This window comes from Drosophila ficusphila, unplaced genomic scaffold, assembly GCF_018152265.1.
Source record: "Drosophila ficusphila isolate 14025-0441.05 unplaced genomic scaffold, ASM1815226v1 contig_106, whole genome shotgun sequence".
NCBI lineage: Eukaryota > Metazoa > Arthropoda > Insecta > Diptera > Drosophilidae > Drosophila > Drosophila ficusphila.
Window position 1 is genome coordinate 8893175 of NW_025063993.1, and position 18511 is coordinate 8911685.

The window sequence follows — 18511 nt, forward strand, 5'->3', positions numbered from 1 at the left end:
GATGGGCTGGCCAGCCACAAATGGTTATGCAAGAAGTTACGAGTAAACACAAAAATGTGAAAAGAATTTGAAGATCTTCGCTTGGAAAATTGAGTAAGAGTTGAAGATTATTGCAAAGTGCTCGGAAATTCTGGGTATTTGAGACGATATTATAATGCTGGATGATGCAAAAAAGATGGAACTGAGATGAAATGTGAGAGGAGCTACTTAAAAAGTATTAGCCAGGAAGTACTTGCGGCTGTGGGATTTCACGATTAGGACTATTTTAGACAACAGGAAATTAAGCGATATCCTCAAGAATAAGTTTAACGAAAAAGTAAATACTTTATATACCTAGATACTGTAGGTTGAAATTCAAATACATATATGTATCTAAAAATTCATTCAAGATTACAATTTAATTTTATTTACATTTAAAGTATTGAATCTCCTGTCATCTTTTCTACAACTTTTCTATCTCAGTTGGACTTTTTTTAGTGGTCAGATGCGGATTGCATTCATGTGCTTGCATTATTTTAGAAACAGACACCAAACGCCCGAGGAAAAAATTCAGCTTGAGTCAGCTAAACATGATAGTGTGGGAACCAAAAGACGCGTTTGCACGAAGCTCGAAAAAACTCGCAAAAAGCTAAAGCTTCGTTTGATTTAGCCTGACAGCTTGCATGCGATCCCTAAGTCCTGCCACGTGATTTTAATAATGGAATTAGTTCCGCTGATATTACAATCCTTTCACTGCGGTCAATTAGAGGACACACCTCTGCAAAAGGGTGTTGCCAAGCAACGGAAAACAATAAGCTACCTTAAAAATAACACTAAAGACGATTTTTAAATTTAAAAAAAATATTTGAATTATTCAATTTATAGATCTAACAATTTTGTAGATAATAACTAAGCCAGTTTATTGATTTATACCAAATATGTGTTTAAGCTATTTCAAAAACTTATTAGCATGGCACACCGTGCAGAAGTTTATAAAATTTTAATAGAGATTTTAATAATCTGGTAAGTGCAGTAAACAAAATAAACCCCCAACACTAATCTGCAATCACTTTCGACACCTGTACGATCATCATTTGGTGACAACAAAAGGGCTATGAAGTTGTAATATTGTTCGGGGTGCTGATGATGTTGGCTGTGACAAATCTGGGTTTATGGGACGCTGTCGAGGGGATTTACGAGTGTGACGAAATCGTCAACCCTCCCAATTTGATGCTTAATGAATTCCCATCGACAACAAACAGAATCCGTGAAGTGCTCCTGTTTCTGCTCCTGTTCCTGGGGCAACGCAATTGTTTGGCCTTTTTGTGGATTGTCACCTTTGTCATGTCACTTTTATTTCATTTTATTCTATCACACCATTTCGCGTTGAATGCAGCCGAGAGGACCGTTTTGTAATTGAAATTTGATCCTATTAGATGAGCAGCAGAAGGAATTTTCCCAATCCCAGCCCCAGTCGAGCATCAAATTGCATCGAGTCTGACTTTATACGTATTGCATACATTGACGAAATTTAAAAACTTGAAATTTCTGTTAATTTAAACAGAATTTACGTATCTATATTTATTTATAAAGTGACTTGAATTAAAAACAAAAATTTAATAATATTTTAAATATGTAATAAAATAATATTAAGTATGTATCATATAAAACTTGGTTGAAAAAAATAACTATGGCCGTGTGTTTTGAAGTTTATATAAAAAATTATTGTACTCTTCCAAAATTAGGTTTGCAAAAATATTAAATAAATATTTATTTAAATTCAATTTATCATATTATTAATCCGCAATATGAAGAAATCTATAATGTTAATTAAAAAGTATTTTATATGTTTTTTGTCTGTGAATTTTCAGCAACTAAAACATACTCTATGTGACAAAGAAGCTCGGCTGTGTAAAGAAAGCTCTTACCAGCTCGCCAAATTAAGCAATGTCAAAGAAATCCGATGTAAATTCCAAGAAGCAGCACACGGGCATTCATTAGACACCCTCAAAAACGCTAATGAGGTCATGATGTTTCCAAATCCAAGACCCCTATTCTGCACCTAGATAGAAACAAAAAAAGAAAGAACAATACAAAAAGTTAGCACAACTGGGAGATAATAAGACAAAATGGCTGCCAAGGACCACGCCCACCGCCAGAGGGCGAAAAACGGAAACGGAACCACCCCTAAATTGGCCAGATTGCAACCAGTTAACGGTGGCCTTCCCACTCACCCACTCGTTCCGCAGGCTAAGCGGAACGGAATGGAACGAAACACACCCTCGGAATGCAGTTTTCTTTGGCTTGCAGTCGAGTTTGAAGAGCGGTCGCGTCAAGTCGCAAGGAAAAAACGGTCCACAAATATTATTAAAAAAATACATTTTAATTTAAACAAAGTTTCTGTTCCAAAAAAAATAAATAACTGTGCAAAGAAATGATAAAACAAGTAGAATAAAAAGTTAACAAATAATACAAATTAATTATTATGTTGCACATATTCGAATAATAATTACTAAAACCCAAGTCAAATTTACAACTTGAGATTAACAGTGTTTTTAAAATAAATCTAAATAAATTTTAAGAAACACAAAGTTTTTAAAAGTGTAAAAGTATGAAAAAACAGCAGTATTTAAAAGTTAAACACTAAATATATTTTGAAGTACAACTTATTATGAGGGTTTGAAATTCCAAACAACGAAAAATAAACCTCAACTAAATAGGATTAAAAGTTTAAAATAAAAACAAATCAAATACCAACTGAACTTTGTTCAGTAAAATCGCAAGATATGTTTGAGAAGAATATGGATGGCAACAATTTGTCGGTTTCGATTGGCGGAGATTTGGATTCTACGAGTTCCGGCGGCACTTCCTCGGATCACTCGGCTGTCCAACAGGATAACCTAAGTTCGCCAATGGCCTACGGATCACTCTTTCTTCCAAATGCTGGTGAGTGCCACCAGACCCATAGATTCGTGTATCCAAATTGGATCCAACTAGGTCTAGTCTTATCGGTGCAAATTGTCTAGAGACGAAACCGGGAGTATCGCGTTTCTGGACAGAGGCGTCAATGAGGCGCTGCATAAACAATTAAAGCCTGGGACTTTTATTCTGCTGAGGAGCACACATTTTTGAGGACTGCATGTTCAGGGTGCATGATGAGGTTGCGAAATTCTCTCACAGTTTATAAATTTCGGTTAAAAAAGTTATATATTTTTTACATTTTAACATCAAGTATGCGTCGTTTTTGTTTATCTTTTGGGACGCTGATATTCCATTTAATTTTAAAAGATAAAATGATTAAATACTTATTTTTAGTTCTATCATTTTTCACCATTGTGTAAGCTATAATCTCGACCTTAAATATTACAATACTTTATATTTATGTATATGAATAAAATATTACAGAAATAGTTTAAAAACATTTTAAAAAGGTAATACACAATTAATTGCATAACTGTATTTTATATAATCAATATATCAAGTTATCTGTTAATTTTGTATTGATTCAATTTTGTTTAACTGTTTAAAGAGCACTCAGAATTCGTTTATTTTGTAAGTAATCCCCAAGCAATGCACCATCAAATGAATTATGTTTTATAACATTTACATATTCACAACTGCAATATCCACACACAATTACTTATGCAAACTAGTATGTGAGCATATCGCATTTATTTATTTATTTGCTCGATGTCTCTTTCGCTGCCCAATATGATCCACAGTCCCCGTCTGAGGTGTCGAAAGACAACGATCGTTTTGGTCATGTCGGGTATTCGATTAGTCACATTCTGATTTGGGGCTCCCCTGGGGAAGGCGGGTTCTTTCATTGACCACATAAATGGCACGTGAGAAAGAACCAAAAAGAACAAACCTGAGGTGTCAGATAGTTGTAATCAGATTGGAAAGGCAGTTGCTTAGAAAAGCTACCGTAAATCTTTTAGAGTTTCTAGAATTTGTATTGTATTTGATAAGCCATTCTGGTCAGATGTGGAAACAAAATTGTTAAAAGCATTGTCTTAAATATATGTAAATGCATATAAAATAAACAATATTTTTTTTAGTTAACGTAATCATTTTCCATCTGCAGGTTATCGTGGAAACCTCTCTTGCAAAACAGTTTTGCAATTGGATAAATTTGCACCTTATGAAGGGGCGGAAAAGGATCATCTGCTGGAGCGACGGTTCCAGGATATAACCAACGATTATGATAAGTCACCTCCGCCCACCGCCTCAACCACGCCCACCCACTATCCCAGCCTAAATAGCATAATATTTGAGAACGGTAGTGGCGGCGCTTTAGGAGATCTCAATGGCAATACAAAGACCGATTCCTTATGCGGCAATTTGCAAAGGAGTGGAGGAGGCTTGGGTGGTAATCCCGGAAGTGGAGGCCACCTCATCTCGAATCTCACCGCCGCCCACAACATGTCCGCAGTAAGCAGCTTTCCCATCGATGCCAAAATGCTGCAGTTTTCCACGGATCAGGTAAGGGATTATTGGACTTACATTTTACACAACATTAGTAACAAGTTTTTGTAACACTTTGGGTGAGATCAATCAATCTGCGAATATATGTTTTAAAAGAAAGTTTAATTAAATATAAATATCAATAAAAAATTATACAAAAATTTTTATTATTTTCCAGATCCAGTGCATGTGCGAGGCTCTCCAGCAGAAGGGCGACATCGAGAAGCTGACCACCTTCCTCTGCAGCCTGCCGCCCAGCGAATTTTTCAAGACCAACGAGAGTGTCCTGCGAGCCCGTGCCATGGTGGCCTACAATCTTGGCCAGTTCCACGAGCTCTACAACCTGCTGGAAACGCACTGCTTCTCCATCAAGTACCACGTTGATCTGCAGAATCTCTGGTTCAAGGCGCACTACAAGGAGGCGGAAAAGGTTCGTGGTCGTCCACTTGGTGCTGTGGACAAATATCGCCTGCGGAAAAAGTATCCCCTGCCCAAGACGATTTGGGATGGCGAAGAGACGGTCTACTGCTTCAAGGAGAAGTCGCGGAACGCCTTGAAGGACTGCTACCTGACCAATCGCTATCCCACGCCCGACGAGAAGAAGACGCTGGCCAAGAAGACGGGACTCACGCTCACCCAGGTCTCCAACTGGTTCAAGAACCGCCGGCAAAGGGACCGCACGCCCCAGCAGAGACCGTAAGTTGACCCATTACCAAAACGGGAATAGAAGTTACACCTTCACTTTCACACTCACTGAAAGAAATCTATGCCACTATTTTAAATAAAAGTATTATTGTGCAATAATTATTGAAACCAAATCAATATTTACATCATATTATAGATTCAATTTACTTTAAGAGTGCTCTAAGAAAATGTTTAGACCTCCTCTTTATCTTCAAAGTTCCTGTATTGTTCCATTTCTTTTACGATTAATTTTTTAAGTTGATCCTGGCAACAGGAAACTTAATTTTAGCTTTCCCCTTTTAAATTCATATCCAAATGACATACCTTCAGATCAAATTCCAACATATTTATAAAATGAAGGCATTTCATATAGAAAATAAGTTTTGAACTCTACCAGAACCATTTCGTCCAATTTTAAACCCCCTGTTATTTCCGTTTGAAGTGAAGATAGATTTACTTAACATTTCCCTGAACTCCAGCAAATGTCGTTTGGTAAGAAGCGAACGTAGACCCGGCATTTGCGTTTCCATTTCCTCATAACTCGTAAAACAATTCATTCAACACTTGAGCGTGTTGCGCCCCTAGAAACGAACTTCGAAATCCGAACGAATATAATCAATTGTTTTGGAATTGGCATTAAAAATCGTTTGTAAGTGACCGTAAAGCACTTGTGCGTCCAGTCCGCCCACTTGAGCGTGTTTTATGTCCAATTTCGGGCGGCTCCTTGCACGGTCCTCTGCATATTTATAGAGCCAAGGGACTCGGGACGTGCCGGCTCCTAACGCAGCGCATGCGTGTAGCATGTGCCCCACATCGCACCCCGAATGCGGAGTCCCGCTGTTCGATCGCCTGGCCTCTCCACGGGCGTCAAGTTGCAGCACACACAAGTGGACTAAATGTGTTCTTTTTAGCTGGTAAAAAATACACAGTCTCACTTCCTTAACGAGTACCATCACAATTTCAAGTAACGCAGTCTTCGAGTTACAAAAATTTTATTAAATTTACTTGGGGGAATTATGGATTTTTTTATAGAACTTTTAAACTGATTCTCGTAAAATTAGCCCAGCTTTTCGAATTAAAATAAACAGATCCTAGTTGAAAAAAAAAATGTTTTTTAATATAATAATGCAAACGCTAGTACTTCATTTATTTCATGTTTATACATTTTAATTTTTACTGTACTGTATTACCCAAGTTTTATTTTAGATTTTCTATTGCGCTGAATTTAACAATTATTATTATTTATAGATCTTAAGGTTTTTAAGTTTACGACACTGATAATAATACAAATTTTTTTATTGTTTTCTTTTTAGAGATATTATGTCGGTGCTGCCTGTGGGCCAATTGGACGGCAATGGATTCCCGCGCATGTTCAATGCTCCAAGCTATTATCCCGAAACTATTTTCAATGGGCAATAAACTGCGACCCATGCGAGGCTGTTTTTTCGTGTAAATAAAGCGTAATGCGTTTCTATGTTAGGACAAAAGCAAATGGAAAATTGGTCATCAAATGGCACATCTTCGTTAGCTTTAGAATAAACTAATTTTGCTTTATGTATTGTACAATAATATTAATAAAAAATAGTAGACAAATAAATTTGAATCATGCGTTCATGCATGTGACTTTTGCTGAAATAACGGTTTCTAACGGATTTTTTAGTTTACCTTAAAAATTCAAAACTGTCAAAGGTCGAGGCGGGTCGAAATTAAAAAGTATATCTTCGAAACATTTCAACCAGTTATTACTTCTGTAGCAAAGGATTAGATAATCTATCCCGCCAACTTTCATTTAAAACTTATGCTTAAAAAAAGAATAGCTCATAATATATACATTTTTATGCGCTTTTCAAACATGTCAACTATTGGCGCCATTCATAGCCGATAGTGTTTGCTCTGGCAGCAACGATAATGCCATCTCGAATAAATTATCGAAAAACAATCGGCAAAAGACATGTCAAATAAAATAAGCGAATATTTTGCAAACGATCCGCCCAGTTTTTTCGATGAACTGGCAAATAAATCCAAGTCTAAGGACTTGCCAGCAGAGGGCAGCTCGACCAGCAGCACCACTAATTCCGCTAACAACATGATGTCCAACACCTTCGCCGGATTTTTCCAGCCACCTGAATATGTTGAGACACCTGAGGCAGGCGATGATTCCATAAAGGTCAGCGACGAGGTGCGAAATCTGTGGGAGTTGCCCCGGGAAAATGATACGGGAAAACTCATAATGCCCGGCATTCACCTACAAAATGATTTGGTAAGTAATGTTTTAAACAGGATAGGGTTCGATTATGTTCATATACATACATAAAAATTCATATGAGTTATTATTGTATATGATAGGAGACATTCTGATAGTATGAGGTACTGATTCAGCTGGTTAATCTTTTAGACAGATCCTATCAGCGTGGCTGTGACCAATCACCTGGGAGAAGCGGAGTTGGCCAATCGCAAAATCCTCCGAGTCGATGATGTCACACAGGATGAACGGGGCTTAAGGACTCTTATCCACGCCGGTTGCTACCGATCCGCTGTGAACCTAACTGGCCGCCTTCTTACCATTTATGGCCAGGGATACGGAAGATCCGGTCAGCCGGCCAAGCATTCGCCGCACTCCCTGCAACTGTGGTTCACTCGCCTTGCGCTTCTTGCAAAGCTGGGCGAGTTCGAGCTCTTGAATGCCGAGGCGGATCCTTTTGGACAGCTCACCAGTCCAGACGTCTTCTACGACTTCTATCCAGAAATGTACAATGGCAAGAGTGGATCCATAGCCTGCTTTTCCTTCCGCCTTTTGCTGGCAGAACTTCCCATTTATTCGGGAAAACCGCACATTGCCTTGGACAGACTTTCAGAGCTTCATGTAACCAGTCGGGAAATCAAAGAGCACTATATTAATCTGCGGAACAAGCCAGCCGAGGAGTTTTGGCAAAGGCGCTGCGAAAGAGTCCTGCACTCAATTATCAACTGTGGATTGATGGTAAGTTCAAGATGGGATTGCAGTCAAAATTATTAAATTGTAAATGTTTACTTTTTCTTGCAGATGAAGAAGTTTAGTATGATCGACGATATAATGGAGGGAACTCTTTTAAAGCGTTCTAACCTCAGCAAGGAAGATCAACGGTCTTTGTACTCCGCTTGGGGACGCATTTACCTACAAATTGGTGATATATTTGGAGCAGAGCAGAAGTTTGCCGTCTCAAGAAGATTGAGGGAAATGTATGTTGCCACCAATTAATACAAGAAACCTTTTTATCGTAAACTTATTCGTCCTTAGAAACTGTTCGCCTGATTTGAGGGACCTAGTTGACAAAGGACTAATAGCTGTGGCCAAAAACGACTTCCCCGAAGCTTATGTGATATTTCAAAAGGCTCTGCACTTGGATTCCGGCAATACAATGATTCTAAACAACATGGGAGTGTGCCTTTTATATGCCGGAAAGCTAAAGGACGCTATAAATCTTTACGAACGAGCTATCAATCTGAACCCGCAGAAATCTCTGAACGAGAGTTTGCTGGTCAACCTCTCTACTTTATACGAATTGGAATCAAACAACTCCAAAGCGAAAAAGTTTAACCTTTTGCGGCTTATTAACCGATACAAACCAGATCTCAACATAAGCATAGAAATTTGTCTTAAACTGCAGACGATAAATTAAAAATAAAAGATGTTAAACATTCCAATTAAAAAAGAAACGAAACATAAATTAAGGTTAGGTAAATTATCTTAAAAAAATATTTTTACCACAATATGTGGGTTTTTTTCGTAGTTAATATTTAGACTTTTTTATGGTATGATACAAACTTAGTGTAAAAGCACGGAAGCCTAAATTATTTTATGTATTTTGAAAGTCAACAATTTCCGGAGACGTATGCTCCCCGGTTCGGTTAAAAATCGAAATAAAACCCGCATAACTATCGGGAAAGACAAAGCACCAAGCCAAACGATAGGGCGGAATGAAGCGGGCAATCGATATCACGCCTCCTATCGATGCAATGCCATCTCTATCCGACTGCCTTGAGTTTCGTCGCTGAAAAAGAATTTCAGAAGAACTTATTTATAAATTTCGATAGAAAATCGCGGGAATATTTACGTCCAGAGCACGCCCAAATGTTTGCAAACACAAAGCGCGTGCTTATCAGACTAGGATAGTTGAAACTAGGTGAGTTTTGTGGCGTTTCAGGGCGTTTTGAGCAGAACGGCCACACGATGCCAGGCAGCAGGCAGCGTATATAAAATGGAAAATATTGATGTGCCTGTGGTGCCTCGGTGGGTGCAAAAAAGAAAGTGTAGAGAAATTTTCGTTGCACCCAGAATGTTGTTTATTTACCCCGCAGTCCAGCGAGTCCTCTTTGTTCCCAACACCGAATTAAATAGTGCTCGTTTGCAAAACCTCCAATTGATTATGTTTTTTTCCTTTAGATTTTTAGCGACTTTGCGAGTTATTGTGGGTGCATTAAAAAGCGCGCCATTATTTTAGTGCTATGACGTAGCCGCCGTCGGGGGCCACGAAACCAAGTGTAATTTTTTTTCGCAATTGTTTATATGGCCTATGCATAATGCCTGCACTTTGTGCAGGTGTGTGTGACGGATAGTGTGCCAGTATGTGTGTGCGAGTGCAGCAAATAATTTTGTATATTTTTTTATTCTGCTTGTGGCGGTGCGCATACGCTTGGTACACGCTCGTCAAAACATATACACATAACCCAGGCAGAAAATCTCTATTCTTTTGCAATTTGTTTTGATTTCTCATTCGTGAGAGCGAGAGCGGTTGAGTTGCTCTCTTTGGCTCTCTCGCTCATGCGCGCCGCCCTCTCTTTCTGGTTTTTAATTGTGTGGGCGGCGAATTTACTGTTTTTACTAGTTTTTAACTTTCCTCTAATTTTTGGGATGTTCAGTCTTAAATTTATTGCTAATTTTTGCCAGACCTCCACGATCCCACGCATTACTTCGGACGAATCTAGCGCGCCCCCGATCTCGCTCCGCTGAGAGTCTGTTGTCGACTGGTCGACTAACGGCAGTTATAGCTCTCCGGTGGTGGTTTCTTCGACTTCGACGCGCGCTCACTTCATTATCTGCTGGTGTGGCACTGTCTACCTGGCTTGTTTACGGCTAGAACTAGATTTTCAACTACTCAAAAAGCAGGGAACACGATTTTTTTTTTAAAATAGTATTTAGTTGACGGTGTAATTCAAGTTTTAATTATAAAGAAATCATTTTCTTATTATTGTAAAAATAGTTTGTGTATTTTATTTAACATTAAGTTATTGAGTTGAGTACAAATTAAAAACTTCCATATACCACAAAATAATTAAGTTTCTTATGAATTAAAATATGACTACGAAATGATTTTTTCATTCATTTTTGATAATTAAATCTAAAGAACACCTAAATAAAGCTTCCTTTAAAATCTGAACTGTCATTACTGAGCATTGATTATCGTTTCTTCTGATTGCCTTGCGCTCTTCTCCACCTTTCCCACCCCCTGTCAATAGCAATCGGTCGCTGTTCTCTCGCTCTCCTCTCCAATTGTAAACACTTGTTTTTGTTTACCTCTCTCTTGCAGAAATATTCCCGCAGCATGGCAGCTAACAACAGCAGCAACATACACAACCTGGTCGGTGGAACAGGTGCGGGAGGCATGACGTCCTCCGTGATTGCGTCGACGGGAACGCCAGGAATGGGATCCTCGCCAGCGCCTGTGGCCTCTAGTTCCTCTGCCTCCACCTCGTCCGCCTCCTCCGCCGCGCAGAGTGCCTGGGATCAGCTAACGGCGAGTGCCTCCAACAACATGGCTCCATCACCGACTGCCGGAGCTCCCACGGTAACGGGACCTATATTACCGGATAATCAGGGCAGTGGAGCGGGCAGCTCACCGGTGGCCAGCTGCTCATCTCCCTCAACGCCAACGAAGTCGCATGCACCGTCGCCGCTAGAGAGCATGGCGCACACGCCGCAGGGACCACCAACTTTGGGACCCGGTGGATACGGCGAGGAGCTCACCGCCGAGCTGGTCAACCAAGGATGGCGCAAGTTTTGGTCGAAAAGGGAGAACCGACCGTATTATTGGAACAAGGTCACCGGAGAATCGCTGTGGGAAATGCCCGGCACTAGACCATTTGATCCGCTAACCGATCCCTTGGGCATATGCCATGCGGGCGGACCCACGCCCATGACGCCCAATTTGCACCAGCAGCCACAGCATCAGCACCACCATCATCACCTGAAGCGTCGGCCGTCGGATGATATGCACATCCACCCGAATCAGCAGCACCATGTAGGCGGTGGCCCGCCAATGAAGAAGTTTGTGCTGGCCGGTCCCTGGGATCTAGAGGTGTGCACCAATGCAGTGATTGTGGAACGTCCGCCCACCCTTCTGCCGCAACCGCATCCAGAAGTAGAGGCACTACGTGCGGCCTTCACAATGAAGCTGCTGAAAACCTACGAGGATCTGTGCATGCGCAGGGAGAATATCAAGGCCCCCAGGGATTCCTTTAATCGCTGGCTGATGGAGCGCAAGGTCATAGACACCGGTTGCGATCCGCTGTTGCCTAGCAGTTGCCTGCCAGAAATCTCTAGCTCCATGTACCGCGAGATCATGTCGGATATACCCATAAAGATCGTAAAGCCCAAGTTTACTGGCGATGCCAGAAAGCAGCTTTCCCGCTACGCAGAGGCAGCGAAGCAGATCATTGAATCCCGATCGGCGCCGGCTGAATCCAAGAAGGTTGTCAAGTGGAATGTGGAGGACACGTTCCAGTGGCTAAGACGCACTGTGGGCGCCAGCTACGAGGATTTCCAGGATCGTCTGGCCCACTTAAAGCGCCAGTGTGAACCGCACTTGGTGGAGACTGTCAAGAGTTCGGTGGAAACCTTGTGTGTCAAGATCTATCATTTGTCGGCGGATCATGCTCGGAAGATACGGGAGCGGCACTTGCAGCTCCTCAAGGAGCACGGAATACCGGAACCGACGCCACCTCCACCACCGCCGCACTTAAAAAAAGTGTGGTGCTATCCCATACAGTTTGCCGTCCCATCGCCACGGATGCCGACGATTGAGTACTTGCAGGATCGCGACCACATGATCATAAAGTACACGCCCGCCACAATCAATCAGCCGGATGCGCAGTATATCAACCTCACCTATCTACAGAAACTGGAGCAGCTGTACCGCCACAATTGTTTCGATGACAAAAAGTTCGATCTGTTCATCGGGCGGGTGTGGTGTCTGCTCAAGCGGTACCAGACCTTCCTGGGCAATGCTCTGAATTCCTCCCAAGAGGCCGAGCTTACCCAGGCGGCGTTGCCCGTGCCAGTGTTCGAGTGTCTCCATCGGCACTTCGGCGTAAGCTTTGAGTGCTTCGCCTCACCATTCAATTCCTATTTCCGGCAGTACTGCTCTGCGTTCGCCGATACGGATGCTTACTTTGGTTCCAGGGGGTAGGTATCCCATAAAAAATGTTTATCAGCCTTTACTTACTGTTGTATGTTGCAAATACAGTCCCTTTCTGGACTTCAAGCCCGTTTCCGGATCCTTCCAAGTGAATCCCCCTCATTGCGAGGAGTTGATCGAAGCCTCATTGCTGCACATCGACAAACTGCTCACCGATACCATGGAACCACTTAGGTGAGTCACCTATTTATTATTTCAACTACAATTTTATCGTGTATAATCCCCCTGCAGCTTTATTGTATTTCTGCCGGAGTGGAAGAGTATATCCAAGCTGGACGATAGCATGTACAAGCGTCGCTCTATGGTGGTTTTAGGCATGGCCCACGAGTACAGGCACGGCTATCAGCATATGCTGCAAAAGTGAGTTAAGAAAAAACTTTTCAAGACCGCTTTATCACCACCTTTATTCTTGGCAGGTCCGATGTGCTGATCAAGTGCATGCAGGGCACCCAGGTGGTGTGGCTGCAAAATAGCGCCGGATACGCTCGATGGGGACCCAACGAGATACGCGTAGAAGCCCTGCGCGAAGCCTTTAGGCCGCAACGAGATCGAGAGCGTGAGCGAGCGGCAGCGGCGGCGGCAGCAGCTGGAGTGACAACCAGTCAGCAATCGCCAGCGACGCCGCCATCCGCCTCATCATCGGCACCAACAACCATATCCAGTGCGAACAGTGGATCCAACAGCAACACATCCGCCACAGCCGTTACAACGAGTGCCAGCAGCAGTCCATCGCCGGCGGCCACTTCATCCTCGATGTCGCCATTGTCGCCGCACACGCCCACCGGGAATCCGCCGCCTCAGTTCCCGATGACGATCAGTAACACTAGCAGCAGTAGCAATCTGGTGGCCGCTTCGCCCACGATGAGTGTGCAAAGCGATTGCTCATCGCCTTCTTCTTCAACTATGTCCCTGTCACCGGCACCGGCATCGGGAGGATATCCGGATGGAGGGACATCCGCCACAGCGGCCGCGGTAAGCATTACGGCCACGGCGAGTACATCGACGGCTGGAGCCGGATCTGCATTTGGCCAGGCCAATAGCATCAGTAGTTCCGCCTCCACCCAAGCGGTAATCAATTCAGCCGTCTAGAGGGCATCCTTTCTGGGATCCCGCAATCCATACTTGGTTATCTTTTGTCCACGCTATCAGTGCACTTTCTTTTAGCATAAATTAGGGATACATTTTTGAGCAGGAGGCAAACCAATTGGGGTTAATGTCACACCACTGGCCATCGGTTACCGGTGCCAAGCCGATTTTAAATAATTTCTAATCAATCAAGCGAAATTGATTTAATTTTATTAATTCCAATTAAAACAAGGCTTTAAAATTTAATATATTGTTAAAAATATTTTCTATTTGTTGTCAAAAATTTGTCATCAAATTTCCACACTGTTCGGTCTTTGGCAGCTGGTAATGCCCCAATCGAAAGATATGATTAATTGTAAATATGTTATATTTAATTTGTAATAGCTGATAAATCCCGGCCTGGCCGCTGTTTATCTTATGTATCGAGTATACCCAACAAACAAGGGCTTAGCTCCCCAAGAACCACATCGCTACCCGTTCTCAGTATGCAGTCTGCTAAAAACTACAAAATGAGTTGCAGATCGAAATAAAACTAACTCTGTTTCCAGTGTTGCGCTGATCAACTCTTTTAAGTAGATGCAGTTTATGCAATTGGAGTAATAGATTTAAATATATCTGATTTTGTTGTTTCTAGCGCGCTGCATACTAAGGATAAGTTAGAGAATGGTTCCCTAGCCTTGTTTTTTCGTATATTCCGCAATGGTTTTCCATTCACAAAACAAAGCATACAATAAAAACCCATTTAAACGAACTTTGAAGCCCTTAACAATCTTCTGTGAGACTATTAACTTACTAGGATATATTTACTTTAAAAGAAAATTACGGCAAACAATTATTTGAATACTAAATTATCGTATGTACAAATCGATAAAAATTAACGTAAGTAGTGAAGGAAATAAAGTGAAGACGAAGCTAAATACGGAAAGCGCAGAGAACCAAATTTGTAATTAAAACAAAACCATAACTACGCACCGCACAATAATAAATAAATTAAAAACCATATAGGATCTGAGTGGGTTCCCAAACGAGAGTTCGAATGTAACTCTTTGAGGAGCGCAGCTCAGCATATTCTTAAATCAAACTAAAGGGAATTTAGCCAATTTATAGAAAGTAGCACTCGGCAAAATTTTAAGAAACCAATTAAAGAATAAGTTAAAATTTATTATCTAATCCGATATGCTACCCCCACCCCCCTATGTACCGATAAAAAAAAAACAACTACACAAAAGCATTTTTGCGCTTAATTAAACAGTTTCTTTAAATTCAAACCTGTTATTATGTAAACATTTTTTATTATTACATTATATAGACATCGTAACGCATAAGTGTGTATATGTGAGTGTGAGTGTATGTACTTTTGGATATGGATTAGCTGTTGACTATAAAGAAAATTTAAATGCTATAAACGCAAAGCAAAAAACCAGAGTCTTTAAGCTATTTAAGGGAAAACTCAATTCACAAACGTCCTGCAGTCTAACTATATACTACATCTATATAGTGCAGCCCCGTATTCTGATTGGATTACATGATCTCCAAGCTGGAGTCACTGTTCTTGGTGACCACTTCGGTCTCCGATGATCCGGATCCGGAGCCTGCATCATCGCCCTTCTCATTGTCATTGTCCGACCCGCTGTGCCGATGATGATGATGTGGAGAGCCGGCTAACTGCCAGGCGGGAATGGATGGCACTGTTATGGGGGCTACGGGGCCCGCAAACTGCTTCCGGTTCAACAGCAGCCCCTTGATGGCGTCCAGATCGCTGCGGAAGTTGCTAAATTCGCGATTGAGCTGCTGGGAATGTTCCCTTTGTTGGCTGGTGATCAGATCCCTAACAGCTGAGATCTCCTTGTTGAGGTCGTTGGTACGCGAATCTACTTTCTTGTCGATGTCGTCCAGAGCTTCGTCCACCGGCTTCCTTTTGGGCTTACCAAACAGGTAGGGAGCAATGTATTTCTGTCCATTAACAAAGAAAGGTATTACTTTTACGAGAGTATATATGTACATGGCCTTAAAAGTTTGGGTTAATGGATTCAATTTGAAATGTTTAAAAAACCTATAATCTGAGCTGATCGCTTCCAAAATGATTTGTATAACCATAAAAAGAAACGAATATTAATTTCCCAAAAATCTATAAAAATGAGTGTGTGGACGACTCCACTAATTAAATAATAAGTACTAAGATAAGTGAGTGCCGTCAAGATGAACTTAAGTACGTTAGAATGGGATGAGACCTTGACCTTTGGACTCTTATTTCGTGTTTCGGAAAATTTCAGTTATTTACTTCCATGTAGTATTGATGCAAAACAAGAGGTTAACAATTTAAACATTATTCCAGTTGAGAAGTCTAGATGATTACTTAAAAAATTTTAGCCTAAATAACAAATTTTAACACAATATTGCGGTAATAATAAAAAAATATTCAGAAACACAGAACTATCACTCACCTTCCAGAAGAGATAGACTGCATAGACCACCCCGCTGAAAAGGGCCGCCGAATGGATGATCTCTCGAATCCGTCCAAATACAGTCGGCTGAGGCTGCAGGGCCTGCAGCTGGGATCCGATGCTGATCACCGTATTCGGACTGTGGTTGGGATTATTCGGATCCTGGGTGAAAACGCCGGCACGCTCGCAGGCCAACTGGATTTCGGGGGCAGTGAGACCTTTGGACCGTAGGAACTGCTGCTTCTGGATAAGTGTCGTATGGCGCACTTTCGTGTTTTGTAGAAAGCTGACTGCAGTGGTTATCTGCGGCGAATAGTCGGATTATAGATTAGACAAACTCGAGGGGGTTACATATTACCAGCGATTCTCGGGGCAGTTGTTCATCGGCTCTGGCCTCCAAATCCTGTTGCAAGGAGGTCGAGCTCGCCGTAGCCATGATGGTTGTGTCTCCGGTGTCCGTATTATTACTGGTCATCTGTATATCAACCCTTAATTCAATCTTGCTAAGCTAATCCACACGAAAACGGAACGACCCGATTTCCCAGTCGCAATTCGATCTTAAAGTTCGGCACAAACAAAAGTGTGGCCAAGCATTTTAAGTCGACTAAAATCTCAACGCGTTTGGAACTTCATAGAGTTTAACTGTATGGTGTATGTTGTGACGTCAACTAGTTGGTGGTTTTAGTTTGCTTGTCATTAATGTAAATATGCAATATGTAGTTCCTTATAAAAACATGTAAAGAAACAAATTTAAAATAAACTTAAAATTAATTTGTTTTAAAGTATTTCTTATCAGAAGAAGGTGATTTAAAATTATTGGTTTCTTAGCAAATAACTACTGTACTTCAATTAATAAAGAACACATCGCGCCACCTTCTTATTTCTAGCAAAAAGCACTAACGCGTCTCCGGAAAAGCCAGAACGCCACAGCTGCACCGATTTGATTTACCTGCAAGCCGTATTTCCACATTTGTATTTGGTTTTCCAAGGGACAGGCGATATTTTCCAGATATAATGGACACTCTAAAGGGCATATTAAAGGCGTACGAGGCTTGGGTGGCCAAAAACCCGGATGTAGTGGGCGATTTCGAGACCACCGCCAAGTGGGTTTCCTACTTTATAGCAGGTAAAATATTCTCTATGTTTACAAATGTTAATGTATTATAAAGTTAACTCTTTTGGACGCATTTAAGGTCGCATATCGTCCTCGAATGTGCTGAGCGAATTGGTCTACACACTGTCCAACATGCTGGTGTTCTATAACGATCGGATCATCGAACGAGCACGCAGTGCCCGGGACAATTCGGTGATCCAGCTGCAATCGAAACTTTGCTACCGTCTAAAGGTCACGCTGACGACACTCGAATATAGCGAGGTTTTCATCGAGATATCGGCTCGCCGGCTATTCGGTCAATCCGGCAAGTGGCTGGTGATAGCGCTAATACAGGCCTTCAAGGCGGCGGGGCGTTTCTTTATCTTGAAACACTCGACATCGGATATAATCACGTCGCCGCCCATCGCCTCACTAAATCGAAGGGCTTTGGGTAAGCAGCGCAAAGCTTCAGGCGATGATGTGCCTTCCAGCAGCGATACGCTGCAGTCCCAGCACTCCATCACCTTCCAATTAAAGCGATCTGGCCGTGTAATCCGCAAAGTAGAGGGGGGCACCGCCACTGCAATACCGAGATTTTAAGCTCCACATAGACAACAATGAGGCGGTCAAGACGCAGATCCCACGGAAACTACTTCAAGCCGAGTACCTGTATATATCAAAGCCCCTTATCCACTTGGTAGCCATGGGTTTGTTTGGTCGGAGAAGCTGGAAGCAGTACATGGTGGCCCTATCCATAGATCTCTACAGCATCCATCTGTACCGCCAGCACCGCGATCTCATGTCTAAGCAACAAAAACTGGAGCTGAGTAGGCGATGCATCAACATTCTGTACTTCCTCGTTAGGTCACCGTTTTACGACCGTTTCACCAAAACCAGACTGGAGCGAATCCTCGACTTTGTGGCGACTAGTGTGCCTATTGCGAAGGTGGTGGCCGGACCCCTAAAAGATTACATTCCCACGTGGCAAAGCACTTACTTCTACCTCTGGTCCACTTAGGCAATTCAGAGAAAGTACGAAAGTATTTCCCATAGGCTAAGTTTTAAAGTTACAGGTGTGGATGCATTGGGTGTGAACAGGGTTTGGGCTGATTTTCGGTCTTTGCGAGTTGTAGGAGCGGAAAGTAAATCCCTGAACGATGTAAAATAAAGGCGATACAAATTGAAATTATTTTTTCTGCACAAAAAATATTGATATAAATTATATTTAATGTTTAAATAGTAGAGTCATGATAAAGCTGCCAAGATAAAATAATAAATCGCTTAGGTGTATAGAGCTAGATTTC

General features: G+C 41.8%; 5 protein-coding genes across 5 annotated transcripts; 4 read left to right on the forward strand and 1 right to left on the reverse strand.

Annotated features, from left to right (window-relative positions):
* The first annotated feature begins 2305 nt into the window (after window positions 1-2305).
* Window positions 2306-6726, forward strand: LOC108096425 (homeobox protein SIX6). The gene is made up of 4 exons (XM_017198009.1): window positions 2306-2925; window positions 4067-4464; window positions 4625-5142; window positions 6444-6726. The coding sequence occupies exons 1-4, from the start codon at window positions 2766-2768 to the stop codon at window positions 6547-6549; spliced, it is 1182 nt and encodes a 393-aa protein (XP_017053498.1). The 5' UTR covers window positions 2306-2765; the 3' UTR covers window positions 6550-6726.
* Window positions 6727-6895: 169 nt separating this feature from the next.
* On the forward strand, window positions 6896-8820 carry LOC108096424 (trafficking protein particle complex subunit 12). Its single transcript, XM_017198008.2, has 4 exons — window positions 6896-7390; window positions 7526-8110; window positions 8174-8349; window positions 8408-8820. The coding sequence occupies exons 1-4, from the start codon at window positions 7082-7084 to the stop codon at window positions 8787-8789; spliced, it is 1452 nt and encodes a 483-aa protein (XP_017053497.1). The 5' UTR covers window positions 6896-7081; the 3' UTR covers window positions 8790-8820.
* A 295-nt stretch (window positions 8821-9115) lies between these two features.
* Window positions 9116-14421, forward strand: LOC108096279 (mRNA (2'-O-methyladenosine-N(6)-)-methyltransferase). Its single transcript, XM_017197745.2, has 5 exons — window positions 9116-9293; window positions 10698-12571; window positions 12633-12758; window positions 12816-12944; window positions 13001-14421. Exons 2-5 carry the CDS (start codon window positions 10713-10715, stop codon window positions 13671-13673), a joined length of 2787 nt encoding a protein of 928 aa, XP_017053234.1. The 5' UTR covers window positions 9116-9293; window positions 10698-10712; the 3' UTR covers window positions 13674-14421.
* Window positions 14422-14901: 480 nt separating this feature from the next.
* On the reverse strand, window positions 14902-16705 carry LOC108096281 (peroxisomal membrane protein PEX14). The gene is made up of 3 exons (XM_017197747.2): window positions 16473-16705; window positions 16115-16417; window positions 14902-15623 (listed from the first exon to the last, which is right to left on the reverse strand). The coding sequence occupies exons 1-3, from the start codon at window positions 16587-16589 to the stop codon at window positions 15192-15194; spliced, it is 852 nt and encodes a 283-aa protein (XP_017053236.1). The 5' UTR covers window positions 16590-16705; the 3' UTR covers window positions 14902-15191.
* A 308-nt stretch (window positions 16706-17013) lies between these two features.
* LOC108096280 (peroxisomal membrane protein PEX16) lies at window positions 17014-18507 on the forward strand. The gene is given in 3 exon segments (XM_017197746.2): window positions 17014-17240; window positions 17308-17774; window positions 17776-18507. Coding segments are annotated over 3 exon segments (1029 nt in total). The 5' UTR covers window positions 17014-17128; the 3' UTR covers window positions 18226-18507.
* The last annotated feature ends 4 nt before the right edge of the window (window positions 18508-18511 follow it).

What these genes read in the sequence shown, in the direction of transcription:
- LOC108096425 (XM_017198009.1), top strand. Translation starts at nt 2,766, where the DNA reads ATGTTTGAGAAGAATATGGATGGCAACAATTTGTCGGTTTCGATTGGC. An exon ending in ACTCTTTCTTCCAAATGCTG is followed by an intron (nt 2,926 to 4,066) that starts GTGAGTGCCACC and finishes TTCCATCTGCAG; the next exon opens with GTTATCGTGGAAACCTCTCT. An exon ending in CGCACGCCCCAGCAGAGACC is followed by an intron (nt 5,143 to 6,443) that starts GTAAGTTGACCC and finishes TTTTCTTTTTAG; the next exon opens with AGATATTATGTCGGTGCTGC.
- LOC108096424 (XM_017198008.2), top strand. Translation starts at nt 7,082, where the DNA reads ATGTCAAATAAAATAAGCGAATATTTTGCAAACGATCCGCCCAGTTTT. An exon ending in TTATCAACTGTGGATTGATG is followed by an intron (nt 8,111 to 8,173) that starts GTAAGTTCAAGA and finishes TTTTTCTTGCAG; the next exon opens with ATGAAGAAGTTTAGTATGAT. An exon ending in TCAAGAAGATTGAGGGAAAT is followed by an intron (nt 8,350 to 8,407) that starts GTATGTTGCCAC and finishes ATTCGTCCTTAG; the next exon opens with AAACTGTTCGCCTGATTTGA.
- LOC108096279 (XM_017197745.2), top strand. Translation starts at nt 10,713, where the DNA reads ATGGCAGCTAACAACAGCAGCAACATACACAACCTGGTCGGTGGAACA. An exon ending in GCTTACTTTGGTTCCAGGGG is followed by an intron (nt 12,572 to 12,632) that starts GTAGGTATCCCA and finishes TTGCAAATACAG; the next exon opens with TCCCTTTCTGGACTTCAAGC. An exon ending in TATCAGCATATGCTGCAAAA is followed by an intron (nt 12,945 to 13,000) that starts GTGAGTTAAGAA and finishes TATTCTTGGCAG; the next exon opens with GTCCGATGTGCTGATCAAGT.
- LOC108096281 (XM_017197747.2), bottom strand. Translation starts at nt 16,589, where the DNA reads ATGACCAGTAATAATACGGACACCGGAGACACAACCATCATGGCTACG. An exon ending in AACTGCCCCGAGAATCGCTG is followed by an intron (nt 16,418 to 16,472) that starts GTAATATGTAAC and finishes TATTCGCCGCAG; the next exon opens with ATAACCACTGCAGTCAGCTT. An exon ending in CAGTCTATCTCTTCTGGAAG is followed by an intron (nt 15,624 to 16,114) that starts GTGAGTGATAGT and finishes GTTAATGGACAG; the next exon opens with AAATACATTGCTCCCTACCT.